This window comes from Pichia membranifaciens (genome assembly GCF_001661235.1).
Source record: "Pichia membranifaciens NRRL Y-2026 unplaced genomic scaffold PICMEscaffold_4, whole genome shotgun sequence".
Taxonomy (NCBI): domain Eukaryota; kingdom Fungi; phylum Ascomycota; class Pichiomycetes; order Pichiales; family Pichiaceae; genus Pichia; species Pichia membranifaciens.
The window spans coordinates 1,175,033-1,189,556 of record NW_017566985.1 but is presented as its reverse complement, the minus strand read 5'-3'; the positions used below and the strand labels follow the sequence as shown (position 1 = coordinate 1,189,556).

General features: G+C 46.5%; 7 protein-coding genes across 7 annotated transcripts; 3 read left to right on the top strand and 4 right to left on the bottom strand.

Moving 5' to 3' along the window:
* Window positions 1-311: 311 nt before the first annotated feature.
* On the top strand, window positions 312-2,885 carry PICMEDRAFT_73530 (hypothetical protein; the record flags this gene model as incomplete). Its single annotated transcript, XM_019164507.1, has 1 exon — window positions 312-2,885. The coding sequence occupies one exon, from the start codon at window positions 312-314 to the stop codon at window positions 2,883-2,885; it is 2,574 nt and encodes an 857-aa protein (XP_019017168.1).
* Window positions 2,886-3,203: 318 nt separating this feature from the next.
* PICMEDRAFT_12492 (hypothetical protein) lies at window positions 3,204-5,330 on the top strand (the record flags this gene model as incomplete). Its single annotated transcript, XM_019159934.1, has 2 exons — window positions 3,204-3,360; window positions 3,412-5,330. The coding sequence occupies 2 exons, from the start codon at window positions 3,204-3,206 to the stop codon at window positions 5,328-5,330; spliced, it is 2,076 nt and encodes a 691-aa protein (XP_019017167.1).
* Window positions 5,331-5,477: 147 nt separating this feature from the next.
* On the bottom strand, window positions 5,478-5,825 carry PICMEDRAFT_12491 (hypothetical protein; the record flags this gene model as incomplete). Its single annotated transcript, XM_019159932.1, has 1 exon — window positions 5,478-5,825. The coding sequence occupies one exon, from the start codon at window positions 5,823-5,825 to the stop codon at window positions 5,478-5,480; it is 348 nt and encodes a 115-aa protein (XP_019017166.1).
* A 254-nt stretch (window positions 5,826-6,079) lies between these two features.
* PICMEDRAFT_73527 (hypothetical protein) lies at window positions 6,080-7,045 on the top strand (the record flags this gene model as incomplete). Its single annotated transcript, XM_019164506.1, has 1 exon — window positions 6,080-7,045. The coding sequence occupies one exon, from the start codon at window positions 6,080-6,082 to the stop codon at window positions 7,043-7,045; it is 966 nt and encodes a 321-aa protein (XP_019017165.1).
* Window positions 7,046-7,157: 112 nt separating this feature from the next.
* On the bottom strand, window positions 7,158-9,077 carry PICMEDRAFT_73526 (hypothetical protein; the record flags this gene model as incomplete). Its single annotated transcript, XM_019164505.1, has 1 exon — window positions 7,158-9,077. The coding sequence occupies one exon, from the start codon at window positions 9,075-9,077 to the stop codon at window positions 7,158-7,160; it is 1,920 nt and encodes a 639-aa protein (XP_019017164.1).
* A 450-nt stretch (window positions 9,078-9,527) lies between these two features.
* PICMEDRAFT_23684 (hypothetical protein) lies at window positions 9,528-10,178 on the bottom strand (the record flags this gene model as incomplete). The annotated part of the gene is made up of 1 exon (XM_019162318.1): window positions 9,528-10,178. A coding segment is annotated over one exon (651 nt), but the record flags the coding sequence as incomplete, so codon positions are not given.
* Window positions 10,179-10,911: 733 nt separating this feature from the next.
* On the bottom strand, window positions 10,912-14,308 carry PICMEDRAFT_34628 (hypothetical protein; the record flags this gene model as incomplete). Its single annotated transcript, XM_019162898.1, has 4 exons — window positions 10,912-11,826; window positions 11,872-12,970; window positions 13,785-13,952; window positions 14,280-14,308. 4 exons carry the CDS (start codon window positions 14,306-14,308, stop codon window positions 10,912-10,914), a joined length of 2,211 nt encoding a protein of 736 aa, XP_019017162.1.
* Between the last annotated feature and the right edge of the window lie 216 nt (window positions 14,309-14,524).

Here is a 14,524-nt window from a genome sequence, read left to right as displayed (position 1 = left end):
TCTCGCGGGCCGTGTCGTCATCTTAGGGCGGGCCTGATTATGTGCAGTCTCTGGTAGGTTCCAACTGTGCCAGCCCAGCGTTTCTTTTTTCGTACTGCTTTACCTTCTTATAGATATTTTTCAAGCTGTGAGTACAGACATTAAGCGTCATATTTCAACTTGATAGAAGGACTACCGAAATTGGATATATTAGTCAATTGAGTTAAAACCTGCCAATAACGACAAATTTATGCAAACGCCAGTGAGCTTATATTTTATTCAATAAGTTACAGAGGTTACCGATTTTATACCAACGATTTTGTGAATGAAGTATGACTAAACCTACAGAAGGCATCAAAAAATGGGCAAGTCCAAAAGATTTTCCCTCAGATCTTAAATTAAGTGGGCGTATCATAAACTGTATGACACAACTGCCTAATGAGATAACCAAAACTGCCGACGGGGACTGGAAAATCTCACATCTACGTGGCTCTTCTGCCTTGTATGCATCGAACAAGTTTTTAGTGGATGAAACAGAGTGGGAAACACACCTTGTTGCATGGACCGGAGAAATATACACCCAAGATGTGAAAATTGCTACAAAGGTGAAGGACATGCATTCTGCATGCAAAGAAACGCCTGAGGCGGATCCCTTGTATCTCACGGAAAATGATAAGACAACAGTAACTAAGATGATTCGTGAAAAGAACGAAAACGACAATATCCATCCTGTTTGGCTACTCAGAAGGGATCAGGACAGATGGAGAAAATATGCGGAAAACATCTTATGGCCCGTCTTTCACTATATGATGAATGAGCCCAACGATGGAAGGGAAGAGATTGACTGGTGGCATGACTATGTCAAATTTAACGAGGCTTATGCCGTTAAAATCAAAGAGATAGCAAAACCGGGAGACGTTATTTGGATTCATGATTACTATTTGTTATTATTACCCCAGATTTTAAGAATGGAGTTGCCTGATGTTTACATCTGCCATTTTCTACATGTTCCATTCCCTTCATCGGAGTATTTCAGGTGTTTGCCAAAGAGAAAGATTTTACTCGATGGTATGTTAGGTGCAAACCAACTTGGCTTTCAAAGTTATTCTTTTGCCAGGCATTTCATCAGTTGCTGTACAAGAGTAAATGGCTATGAAACTACTCCTAATCAAGTGACCGTTCATTCGTTCACCTCAAACGTTGTCACACTTCCATTAGGTATTGACGTGGAGAGCCTGCAGCATGATGCCTTTACTCCTAAAATAGAAGGTAAGATTAAAACTTTGAAAGAACTCAACCAAAACAGGAAGATTATCATCGGTAGAGATAGGTTAGATTCTGTTAGGGGTGTGGTTGAGAAATTACAAGCTTTTGAATTGTTTCTTGACATTTATCCTGAATGGATTGGGAAAGTAGTTTTGATTCAAGTCTCGTTCAAGCCCTATTACCACAGTTCCAAGCTTGAGAAGAAGGTGAACGAGTTGATTTCCAACATCAATAGAAAATATTCATCTTTAGATTATTCGCCTGTCTTGCATTACAACATGAGAATTAACAAGGATGAATATTTAGCACTTTTGCGAGTAGCAGACTTGTGTCTCATCACATCAATTAGAGATGGTATGAATACTACTGCCCTCGAGTATATTGTTTGCCAGAAGTTGAAATGTTCTCCTCTTATTTTATCCGAGTTCAGCGGGACTACGACAGTCTTGCAAAAGTCTATTCAAGTCAATCCTTGGGACTCGGTCGGTGTCGCAAATGCCATTAATGAGAGTTTACTGTTATCGGATGGCAAAAAATTATCAATAGAGCACAACCTATATGAAGCGGTGTGCAACAACACAAACCAAGATTGGTCTAGCAAAGTTATTTCAACTTTACTCAATTTTGTGTCAACACAAACTGCAACACATGGAACACCATATTTGAATAGGCCTCTTTTACTGAAAAATTACCAGGAAGCAAAACGTAGAATGTTTCTCTTTGATTACGATGGCACATTGACCCCCATCGTGGGGGATCCCAATGCTGCAATCCCTTCGGCTCGCCTCAAAAGTTTTCTTGAAGGACTCACCCAAGATCCAAAGAATGAAATTTGGATTATTAGCGGTCGTGACCAGGCATTTTTGGAAAAATGGATTGGATCCCACTATCCTCGGATAGGGTTGAGTGCTGAGCACGGATGTTTCATGAAACAAGCAGGAGTTGAAAAATGGGTGAATTTAACGGAAAGCCTGGATATGTCATGGCAGACGGTGGTTGGGGAAGTGTTCAGTAAGTACACTGAAAAAACTCCTGGTACTTTCATTGAAAGAAAAAAGGTGGCTCTCACTTGGCATTATCGTAAGGCAGATCCAATTCTAGGTTTGTACCAAGCCGAAAAATGCAGGGAAGAGCTTGTTAGACGACTAGAAGGAAAGTACGATGTTGAGGTCATGTCAGGTAAGGCCAACCTGGAGGTGAGACCAAAGTTTGTTAACAAGGGTGAGATTGTCCGGCGTTTAGTATTGTGCACCAATCCGATTGACCAAACACTTAAATCTGTTGAAGAGTTACCGGATTTTGTCCTGTGTCTGGGAGATGATACTACCGACGAAGACATGTTCAAAGCGTTAAATACTATTGAACGCCAATGGGCAACCGATAAGATCCCCGTGAACGATTTTGGTACGCACGGCATCTATCCTGTTACTGTTGGTCCTGCCAATAAATCTACTGTCGCAAAGGCGTACTTGGCAGATCCTAATCAAGTGCTAGATACCATTGGTTTACTTTTGGGAAAAGTGTCGCTTTTTGAAACTGGAGGCACAGTCGAGTTGGATGACCGTGGTCATCTGAAGAATAGTGAAAGTGCCATAAACTCACAGGCTAATCGTGCTGCCTACGAAAAGGCTTCCAAGTGATATGATATAGAAAGTTTATAGTCTCGAAGATAGTTTACAAAGCAAAAACCTCGTGAAGATAATGAACGCGCATGAATTTCCGAATTAGGGAAAAGCATAACAGCGCCCAAAACTTCACTGCGCTGTAATGTTTTCATGTTGTCATGTACTTCATGTATTCTTTAAACACATCTTTCTGATAAGTAAACCTCCGAAACTAGGTGTATCCACAAGCTTTTTGCTATTTAAACGAAGGCTAAAGGCTTTCTGACTCTGAACGCTGTTCAGTGTTTGCTGCTAGCAGGATTCTCCAAAGACAGGAGAAACACGGACAAAACAATGAGCTCCCATGCGGCAGCTAGTATTTCCTTTTTAATCAGGAAATCTTTTGATTTAGCAAAGTTCAATGACTTGATTGACATTGAAAAGCAAAATGCGTTTATTGCCGAAGAAAATCTAAGCGAAATTTCTTTGCTAAGTCTACAAGAAACATCAGGTAAGATAGTGTCGTCCCTCGACGAACTCCGACATACACTTCACAATATAGATCAGGTGGGAGAGCGAATAGGATACCAAATCAACTGGATTTTTGAAGGAAGGATAGAACTATCAAGCATATTTACTTCAATAGATACATTGGAAATTAGTGTGAATTTATTGCTTTCTAAATCTCAGGACATATCCAATTTCAAAACTGAATCCTTGCTTGATACTATCGGCAAGATCTGTAGCTCGAGTTTAGAGGTTAAACGACTAATAAGTCCGTACAAAAAACGGCTTGCAATAGCCAATCATCATAACGAAATTGAGAAAGAAGTATTAGGCTCTGTGAAAAATGAGATATTATACTGTGCAAGTAAGTTGGACGACCTCGAGAAAAAGAAACAAATGGTTGATATACGAAGCCAAATTCAGAACTGGACACTTGATGACTTTATTGCAAAGAAAAAAGAGCTGGCATCTGATTTGGCAACGAACTATAATGGGTTAATAGTATTTGCAGGCCTCGATGCCCAGATATTCGACTCATATACCAGCCTACATGATACCATACTGCCTATCTCACAGTCATTAAAGCTTATACCAAAGGCATTGGATGACTTCTATCACAATGCTAGAATTTACTATCAGAATTTGATTCTAGATAACATTGACAACTATGAACAGATCACAGCATTATATGAAAAATACAGGCAAGATTTGAGAACGTTCAAGAAATACTACATTACCCATCGAATCAATTTAATATGCGAGAAAATATTTGAGAAAGTCAACACAGATCACGAACAATCGAATAGCGTGCTTGAAGGTGTCTTGGATGTATTAAAACCTATTGATAACTACTATGGATTGAGTGAGGACTACTCTTCAAAGCTAAAGTTAATCGAAGATAAGTTCTACAACATACCTCTTGAAGAGAATGTGCAAACGCCACCTCCTAAAAGTATGCAGTGTAGATCAAAACGAGTATTTAGTAATCCATTGGTTGACTCCCTTAACATGAAACCTATTTTGAGTGGAAATAGAATTAAGAAAAGACCAGAAGTTAAGATTTTTCAAACTCCGAGAAATATCGACGATGACTTTCATATGAAAGCTAACACTGAAATTTTAGAGAGAATTAAAGCTGAAATTGGTGACAATTCTACTGCTAGCATGCAGAGAATACCAGACACTCCTCTAACCCTTTACTCTCCTCAAAGTAGTGACAGTTCTCCTGATACTATGCAAACAAGAAATATATTTGATTCCCCCGATCCATTCATAACGCCAAACAGTCGAAGTTTTCAGAAATCCCGACTTCCTATCTCTACACCACTGACTACTCCCAGGATAACGCCAACAAAAAATTACATGTCAGTTGATGAAGAGTTAAAACGCAAACATGATCTGGTAGTCAAAGGGAATGCGCACACTCCTCTACTTAGATTCGAATTATCTACAATCATCAAGGTTGATCCGAAAACAAAGGAACCCCATTTTCCCATCTCGGAGGCTACGGCAGATATGTCAAAGTTGTCACTCAGTCAAAGCCAGATTCCTTTTTCATGTGATTCGAGGGCTTGCAATGAATCTCAAGCAATAGAAACCTCAAAGATACCTCTTCCTAAAAGACCCGAGTCGAGGCTTAATATGTTAAGGTCTGTGAGTAGACTACAAACTGATCGGAGTAAAAATGGAAGAAGCTCGAGCCTCGGATTTGGCAGATCTGATTCAAGGCTTGAAAATATTGCATCTAGCATTTCAATGAAACTAGGTACAGACTCTCCCGTTTTGATATCAGAAGCCAAAACTAGGCCCTCTACTGTGATGGCACAAAGAGAGATGAAGCAATACGGTAGGCCACCTCAGCTCAGACAATCAACAGGAAGTTATTCTGGGCAACTGCGTAACATGAAAACAAGAGGGGCCACATCATTGGGTGCTCGGACATTGGCATCACAATCTAGGGTTAGCTCTATCTGAATTCGGACTGCGCTGCATTCTGGCAACAGCACATGTAGCGTTACTAATTTTTCTGTGTAATGACAAGAAATAAACCCGTAGTAATTGTCTAAGTACAAATATATAAACACGTAAATATGCGAATCAATCTTGATAAAAGAAGAAAATCTATTTTTCTCCAAAGAGTTTGGTCAACCATGAATCTTTGAAATTTCTGACCTTCTCCTCTTCCTCCCATTCTTTAATGGACCCGTCTATTGGGTTGAATTCACCCTGTTGGATACGTCTTTCTCCTCCAGCGTACAAACGACGGTAAAGCTCTACTGAGGGAATTATAAGAAAGACTGCACCTGCAACCATCATCTGATAACCTTTGATCTTACGCAACTGCTCTGGAGATATATTAGCTGATCTGGATTTGTATGATGATTTACTTTCAGAGTTGCGCTCCTTTGTCTTCGTTGAGGTGGCACCGTTAGGTGAGTGACTCTGAGTTCTTGTATTCTGCGTTGTCATTTGAGCTTCGTGTTTGATAGAGAGAACTAAATATTCGAAGTCTGCGACATGGCATTGCAGAGACTTCCTAAACATATAGTTAACACAACAGATATCAATTTCTTCAAACTACAACACATTTGCACTGCCCGAAATTTCATTTTTTTTTCTTCCTTCGAATTTTTTTGTTTCTGATCTTTCCGATTAGAGGTACAACTTTGTCATCCATCTTCATTCTATCAAGGTAGATTCCGTTTAGCATACTATTGTCGACGATGCCAAAAGCAGATAAGAAGACGTTTCATAAAAACAAGCCAGATCCTACCGGAAGTGCGCAAATCAACAAAGTTTTCAAATTTAACACTGAACTTGGTCAGCATATCTTGAAAAATCCACTCATTGCTCAAGGAATTGTGGATAAAGCACAGATCAAGCCATCAGATGTCGTTCTCGAAATTGGTCCCGGTACTGGTAACTTGACTGTTCGTATATTAGAGCAGGCAAGGAAGGTTTATGCTATCGAAGTCGATCCAAAAATGGCGGCAGAACTAACCAAGCGTGTACAGGGTACCCCATTAGAAAAAAAGCTAGAGATTATCATGGGTGACTTCATGAAATTAAAAGACCTTCCTTACTTCGACGTTTGTATTTCGAATACCCCATATCAAATCTCGTCGGGTATAGTTTTCAGACTTTTGGAAATGCCAAGGCCTCCCAGAATAGCAGTCTTAATGTTCCAGCGAGAGTTTGCACTGAATTTAACCGCCAGACCAGGCGATTCATTGTACAATAGATTGAGTGCAAATGCACAGATGTGGTCCAACGTCAAGCATGTGATGAAAGTGGGCAAGAATAACTTTAGACCTCCACCAAAGGTTGAATCCAGTGTGGTTAAGATAGAGCCAAAATTCCCAAAGCCAAATATTGATTACAATGAATGGGACGGCTTATTAAGATTTTGTTTCAATCGGAAAAACAAGACCTTAAATTCTATTTTCAAGAACAACAAAATTTTAGACATCTTAGAGAAAAACTATAAGACGTATTTACAGCTTCTAAGTGAGCAGAAAGGAGACATGATATATGATGATAGCGCAGATTATGGTGAAATAGTGAAACAGAATGTCAGTAAAGTCATGGAGGAAACCGGATTTGGAGATAAAAGATCTTCCAAACTCGATCAGACTGATTTCTTAAAGCTATTGTACGCATTCCACCAAGTTGGAATTCATTTTGCATAGGCTGTCATTTCAAACTAATAGTGGTTTCTATTTGTGTATTCTATAACTTATATATAACGTTTGAAAATATTGATAGTTGAGTAGTACATTCAAGGCTTGGAAAAAGGCTCATTTATCTTCTCTTGGTTGATTTTGTAAAGTCTTTCTCAATGACATTCTCAATACCGCTTTCTTCCATCTCGTCCTCTTCGAGTTGGACGGCTTCTCTTCTCTCCCACCAACGTGTTTCAGCCAAGTCGAAGGCCTTAGTTTTCAAGTCCTTACCCCTTGAATCTCTGTTCTGGTCAATGACCCATTTCAAAAATTCAGCACCAGTTCTCACATAGAAGTTACGTAGGGATTCAAAGGCCTTAGGATGTGGAAGCCATGGTCTTTCATCAGGAATTGCAACTTCAATTTCTTCCACTTCTTCTTCGACTCCGTCGTCTTCATCATCTTCTGCAACCAACTTGCGGTCTGTGTTTTCATCATCATCATCTTCCCCTTCATCGTCTTCGTCTTCGTACTCATCATCCTCTTCATCAGAGTCAGCAGTAGCATTGTAGATTTCAGAGAGATCTTCCCAGTAAACAGTGACACCATCCAACTTAGAGATGTCAATGGCGTAGAAAGAATCCAAATTACACTCGACTTCCCCGTTTTCCCAGATTCCTCCGTAGATGTAGAATGTATCGTCCATAACACAGGTCAAGGCATTGAACCTCTCGTGTGGGAATTGGGTCCTCACGGGATACTCTTTTCTGGTTTCTTGCTCCTCCTGTTCCTCCTGTTCCTTTTCCTTTTCCTTTTTCATCTTCGCAGCAAGGAGATCTGCTTCTGCATCTTCGATTTCGTCATTAGTCTCGCCATCGTTCAAGTTTGCATTCTTCAAGATATCGTTCAATATGTCTTCTAATTCTTTATCTCTATCGACCTTTTCCTTTCTAACAACTTCCTTCTTCCTCCTTGCCTTGAGCTTCAAGTTGAACCATCTATTTGTTTCGCAGTTGTAAGTGAGCAAAGTATTGTAAAACTCGGAGCTCAACGTCTCTTCTGTTTCGTCCAAATCGTAGACACCTCCAAAGAGGAAGCCTCTACCTTTGTGCGATTGCATGCTGCATCCAACTCTTGGGGTCGGCTGCCAGCCCTGCTTCCTTTTTCTCTCCCATCTGAGTTGCTTGATGTCACTCTTCAGCTTCATCGTCCAAGTGTCAGTGAGCACCTTACCCTTCTGTAGCCCTTTTCCGGCCTTGACCTTGGTGTAACCACCGTAGAGGAATAGTTCGTCATTATAGCAAATAAGAGAGTGGCCACTTCTTGGATCGGGCATGCTCATGGTTTGAGGGAACTCGACCTCTTTCCACTTATAGCTCATGACGTCGAATAGCCAGACGTCGTTGAGGTACGTGGTATGCGTGCCGAGATCTCTGAAGCCTCCGGATAGGATGATGTAGTTCTTCCAGACAGCCATACGAGCACCACTACGTCCCGAGGGACCTCGTTTTTCTTCCGCCTTCGCCCATTCCTTGGACTCGACGTCCAGGATCCAAGTATCCGAATAGTGATGGAAAGTGCTCTGCTTTGGAGAAGAGAACTCACCACCGTGTAGAACCATTACTCCCGATGGATGGAAACACATTGCATGGGAAGATCTTGCCAGCGGCGCATTTTTACTCAAGTATCGACGCCACGTGTCACTGTCTGGAGAGTAAACATTCAGATCGTTGTAGAAATGGACGATACCCTGGCTGTTGGCAGTTTCACCACCAAAGAGGAACAACTCCCGGCGCTGGGCCATCGGAGCAGCCACCAATGTGGCATTTGTACGTTTGATTGGCTTCTCTATAACCGACACATGGACCTGCTCAAACTGTGCCTGTTCTTCGGCTAGCTGGGCAAGCAATGTGTCGATGTCCACTTCATCTTCGATGTCATCACCTGCCTTCTTGGACTGCTTTTTTATTTTGGTCTCTCCCTTAGCTGCCTTTTTCTCTGCCTTCGCTGCCTTCAACGCCTTTTTGTTCTCTTTGCTCTTCTTGTCTTTCTTTGCCATTCTACTGTTTGATTGCCTCAGAGAATTCCAGAACGATCCGCTTTACCAGATGCCCGTTGATTATCCATTTTGAAGCAAATCATGTCTTCGAAACTAGCTGAAAAAAAAATTGATGGAAAAATAGGGAAATAAGTCACGTGAATGGAGTGATGATTATTTTTATTAGTTATTATATTCATTATAAGAAGCGGAGGAGTCGGATATGGATATGGGATTAGCACCCAGACTACAAGAGGAGCCAAAAGGAGAAGAGGGAGAAGTGTGTCCAAAATGGGGGAGAAAAATAATGGCACAGAGGTGGTGGGAAAGAAAAAAGATCTATTAAAACGCAGAAGCAACCAATTGGAATCAAGAAAAAAAAATGATAATGCATTTGGGACAGAAAAGGAGCAGTGGTGAAGGAAGTAGAAGGAGCAGGGGTGAGGTGCAAGACAGTGACTACTTGCCGCCCTCTTCTTCCTCTTCGTAATCCTCGCTCATTTCGGCCTCAGATTCTTCGTAGGACATCTGGTCTTCTTCCTCCTCCTCTTCTTCTTCGCCCTCACTTTCGTCTTCAAAGTACCAGTCGTCTTCCTCATCCTGGGCAGTAGTTCCGACAACTACTTTATCGGAAGGGATGTCGAAGTCCTCCGGGATGTATATGTGTGTTCGTTCGGCAAACTTCTTGACGCTGTCGTTGTAAACGTCCTTGTTGTCTCGCCACAAGTTACTGGCGTCGATGTTGGCGGGCGACATGATGTTGGGGTCGTCAAGAATGGACACGATGCTCATGATGATGCTCTCGACACACTGGGCAGGCGACCAGTTCTCGTTCGAGGGCTCGTCCTGGTAGACGTTGCCCGCCTCGTGGAGGATGGATATGCAAACCCGCCCGTCGGAGTAGACGTTTGGGTGGAAGATCGAAGGGCTGAACTTGAAGGAGGGAGGCGAGAAGGGGTAGTTGAGCGGAAAGTGCATCTTTGCCTGCAAGTACGCATGGTGCCAGGGCGACTCGGGGTTGACGATGTAAAGGCCCAGGGTCCAGTCGAAGATGCTGTCGTTGTCGAGCGAGATGTGGTAGGTGGGGTTTCTGGAGAGCTCCTTGAGCTCTTTGGCGAGAAGCACGGCTGCGGACATGTCTGTGGTATGGGGTTGTAAGTCTGTCTGTGTGTGTCCGTTAGCAGGTGGGTTCAAAGTCTTTTTTTTTCCTTCCTACTTCTTGCCTTTTTGACGTCTGTGGAAGCTTCTATGCAGTGGCCGGGTGCTTCGTGCAAGCGGGGCTGGTCGTTTCGTGTGTGCGGCGTTCAGACAGGGCCGGCGTGCAACGCAGAGGGTAGGACCACGGTGTTTCGTATGGGTGGAGCAGGGGAAGAGAAATGGCGTTCTCTGGGGAGGCAACAACAACAACGGGACGCAGGGGAAGTGGTGCCAGCGGCAGACGGTCTTGCGTGTCTTGCGTGTCCTGTGGGAGCCGGGTATTAGATGCTTTGGAGAGCAGGAGAGAAGAGCAAAAGAGAAGGCAGAGAAGAGCCCCACACAAGAGCCTGAGCCAGAACCGCCCTGGCCGACGGCGGCTGCTGTGTTTGTTATCGCCTGCTATGGCCACCACCCATCGTGCTCGCTCCCTCTCCTCACCTCCTCCTCGCCTCCTCACCTCCTCTTTTTCGCCCTCTGCCGGCCCGAGTCCGAGACAGACAGAACAGGCCGGTCTGGGGACAGACAGAAATCGGAGGGAAGGGATGGGTGGGGTCAGCGTGGGGTATGGGGCTTAGAAAGACCGTTGGTGCTATAGACAGACTATAGACATGGAGTAAAGGTATCTATACAAGTAGGGGGCGGGACGACGGCCGTCAGATTACACCGTAGCTCTGGACTGCTCTGCCTTGGGTTTGTCGTGGGGAGGACTCTGTTGTTGCTGGCCCTGGCTTTGGTCTTGGCTTTGGTCCTGGCCCTGGTGCTTGCGACGGTACTCCTCATCGTTGTCGTTGTCGTCGGACCGGCGCTTGTGGTTTGGCGTAGTGTTGAGGAGCTTCCACAAGCGGCTGTTCTGGTCGGCCCAGAGATCCCGGAACTTGCCCTGCTCGACAATGGTGCCGTCGTATCCCAACACGAGAATGTCGTCGCAGCGCTCGATGGTGCTCAGCCGGTGGGCAATGCTGATGGTGGTCATGTTGCCGACCCGCATCAAGCGCTCGAGCGTCTCGTTGATGGCAGCCTCACTCTTGCCGTCCAAGGCGCTCGTGGCCTCGTCCAGAATCAAGATCGGCGGCTCCTTGATCAAGCAGCGGGCCAACGCCACCTTCTGTCGCTGGCCGCCGGACAACAAGGAGCCCCGGGGCCCGATGTTAGTGTTGAAGCCCTCGGGAAGCGTGTAGACAAAGTCGCAGTTGGCCTTCTGCGCCGCCCACTCGACATCGGCTCTTGTCGTGCGGCGGGCGATGTTGTTGGGCAACCCGTAGCGGATGTTCTCGTCGATGGTGCCCTCTATCAACACCGGCTCCTGCTGCACAAAGCCAAACGTCTGGCGCACCGAGTGGACGGAGAAGTCCTCGACGTCGTGGCCGTCAATGAGGATCTTCCCCGACGTCGGCTTGTAGAAGCGGAGCAACAACGAAGCTATCGTGGACTTGCCTCTACCCGAGGGCCCGACAATGCACACGTTCGACCCGGTCGGTATGTCAAAAGACAAGTTCTTGAAGATCGGGTTGTCCGGCCTCGTTGGGTACGTGAAGCCCACGTTTTCGAATCGGATGTGACCCTTGCAGATCACCTCCTTGCCCTCGACAGGGTGCTTCGAGCAGTTCGCCTTGCTCACCAAGCGGTGGCCGTGAATCGGGTCAATGCTTGGTCTGATGTCCAACATCTCAAACAAACGGCTAGCGGCACCGGCACCTTTGAACAACTCCGTGTAGAAGTTGGAGATCCCAAACGTGGCACTACCGCAGTACTCAGTGTAAATCAAGTATGCGGTCAAGTCGCCAACGGACATCGACCCGTTGAGCACAAACCTGGTACCAAGACCAAGGGTTAGTAGAAACGTCACGTTGCCCAAGATGCCCGTGGATCCGAAAAACGTGGCGTTGGTGACTGCGTCCTTGTAGGAGATTCTCCACACGTCTCTAATTCTAGAGTTGTAGCGGTGGAGCTCTTTGACTTCTGCAGTGAAGGACTGTATCGTTCTGATCGAATTCAACTGCTGCTCGCTCACCTTCGTCAACGCGCCCGTGGCCTGCTGCAACTGTCTCGAGAGCGACCTGATCTTCAAGCCGTACAAGTAGGAGAAGAACAACAGCGGTGGGGCAAACGCCAACATGACCAACGAGAGATTCGGAGAAAGCACAAACATCATCGTTAGTGAGGATGCCAAGATGAGGGAGTGCTTGATACCGTCGGAGGCGTTCTGTGTGATGGACTTGGAAACCACATATGCATCCGAGCTTAGACGTGAGATCAAGTCTCCGACTTTGTTGTTGTCGTAAAAGGCCATATCCTGTAGATAGATTTTCTTCATGAAGGTCGACCGTAGACGGGATACCAAGTTCTCACCGATGATTCTCATCAGAATGATTCTAGAGAACGTCGCTGCGGTGGAGAGCAGGAGGAGACCACCCATGATGTAGAGGAAGTCGTCCAACGAGAAGCCGTAGATATCGATGTCTTCCAAGGTGGTGAAGTTCTTCGTTGCATCCAAAATCAAGCCGGTGACTTTAGGAAGGGCCATGATGATGGCTGCCGACAGGGTGAGCAACACCATTGCCAGGGTGAAGAGCGGCAAGTCCTTCCGTGCCAACTTGAGCAACCGCCACACCTCCGTGAACGTTGCCGTGTTCGAGTCGTCTGCAGAAATGTCTAGCCATCGCTCCTTCCACGACTTTCTCTTCGGGATCGCCACCGATCGTCCGTCTTCGTCGTCTCTGTACTCACGGGTCAGCTCTGACTCGTCCGCCTGCTGCTGCTGCTCCTGGTTTACTTTTTTCGACTCCTTTCCATTTGGAGCCTGGGTGCTGGAATGTGGTGGTTGTTCTATAAAGCTCTGGGGCGTTGTGGAAAAGCAACGGTGGAGCGGCCGGCGCAGGAAATCGTGGTCGGTGGGAACGTAGTTGGGTCTGCATGCGGCAGCGGGAAGAGTGTGTGAGCCAAACCTCAGCAGGCCTGCTGGTCTTGCCACTCTCGCCGCCGCCGCTGTTGCCGTTGCTGTTGCAGACGCCAACGACGACAGCCACGATGCTCCCGCTGCCGACCCCGACTTCGGGATGCTCGTAGGGGGAGCGTTTCTGAGGCTGCACGGGGCAAACACGCTGCTCCGCGTCAGCAAACGTGCGAGGCCAGAAACATGCATTGCTGGTGTTGCGCTGTGATCTCTCTTGGAGGGTGTGCACTACTGCAGCCCGCTGTGGCCCGGACAGAGCTCCAGAAGAAGCCGGCTCTTGTCTTCCCGTGCTCCTCTCTTGCTCTCCCTGGGCTCCATTGAGCATCTCCATGCGTCATTTCCTCGCCTGGCAGCGCGATTCATGATGCGGCCAGGCGAGCAGAGGAACCGGCTCCGGAGTGGAGCATCACCACGAGGCACGAGCCTGGTGTGACTGGCATGGCCTGGCACGGCCTGGCACGACGGAAGCCTGAGTCTGGGTTTTGTCGGATACATTACATCATATCGTATAAATAATAAATAAGAGATAATAAATAGGAGTCTCGGCTAGGGGACGGAGCGGGCGCCGCCACACCTACAAGGTGAGGTCCTTGCCCGAGGTCAAGTCGGTGACCTTGACGGTCTCACCGTTCTTGATCTGTTGGACCTTGACTTCGGTGATGTATCTTCTGGCAGCCTTGGTCTCCAGCTCTGGCTTCAAAGCCTTGGTGACGGTCTTTGCAGAGATCGCAAAGTACTTGTTGATTCTGCACAAGGGCGGGCGGGGGTGTGGGCGCCGGGTGGCTGCAGCACGCTGCTTCGGCGTCCAGGCCAGCACACCTGCCGAGGACGGCCTCCCTCCAGGGGAACCACACCTTCAGCTGGCGCACGCCCTGTAGCCGGCGGCTCGTCGAGCAGCACTGCTCCACCAGTCGCACGCACCACCACCCCCGCAGAACGGACGACACGTAGGACGTGTGGTCGTGTACACCGTGTTAGTATTCATTCAGCCTCCGTGTGGCGACGCCTCCGTGTGTCGACGCCTTCTTCTTCCCACCGCATGCACGTGTATAGCACGCGTACTTTCGACGTACGAGATACCAGCCTTCTTCCAAGCAGACATGTTTTTCGTGTAGTTGATGTGTGGTCGTTCCAGCTCCTCCACCTCCTCCATTACCAGCCCATACGACCACAACATCCTCCTGCTCTTCGCCTTCTTCCTTCTCTTCACCACCACACGCCGTCTCGCCTTCCTCCCTCACCCTCCCTCCTCTCTCGCTCTCCTTCCCTGTGCTGTCCCATTTTCTCACAACGCTCATTGGCCCTGTAGCCGGCCCGG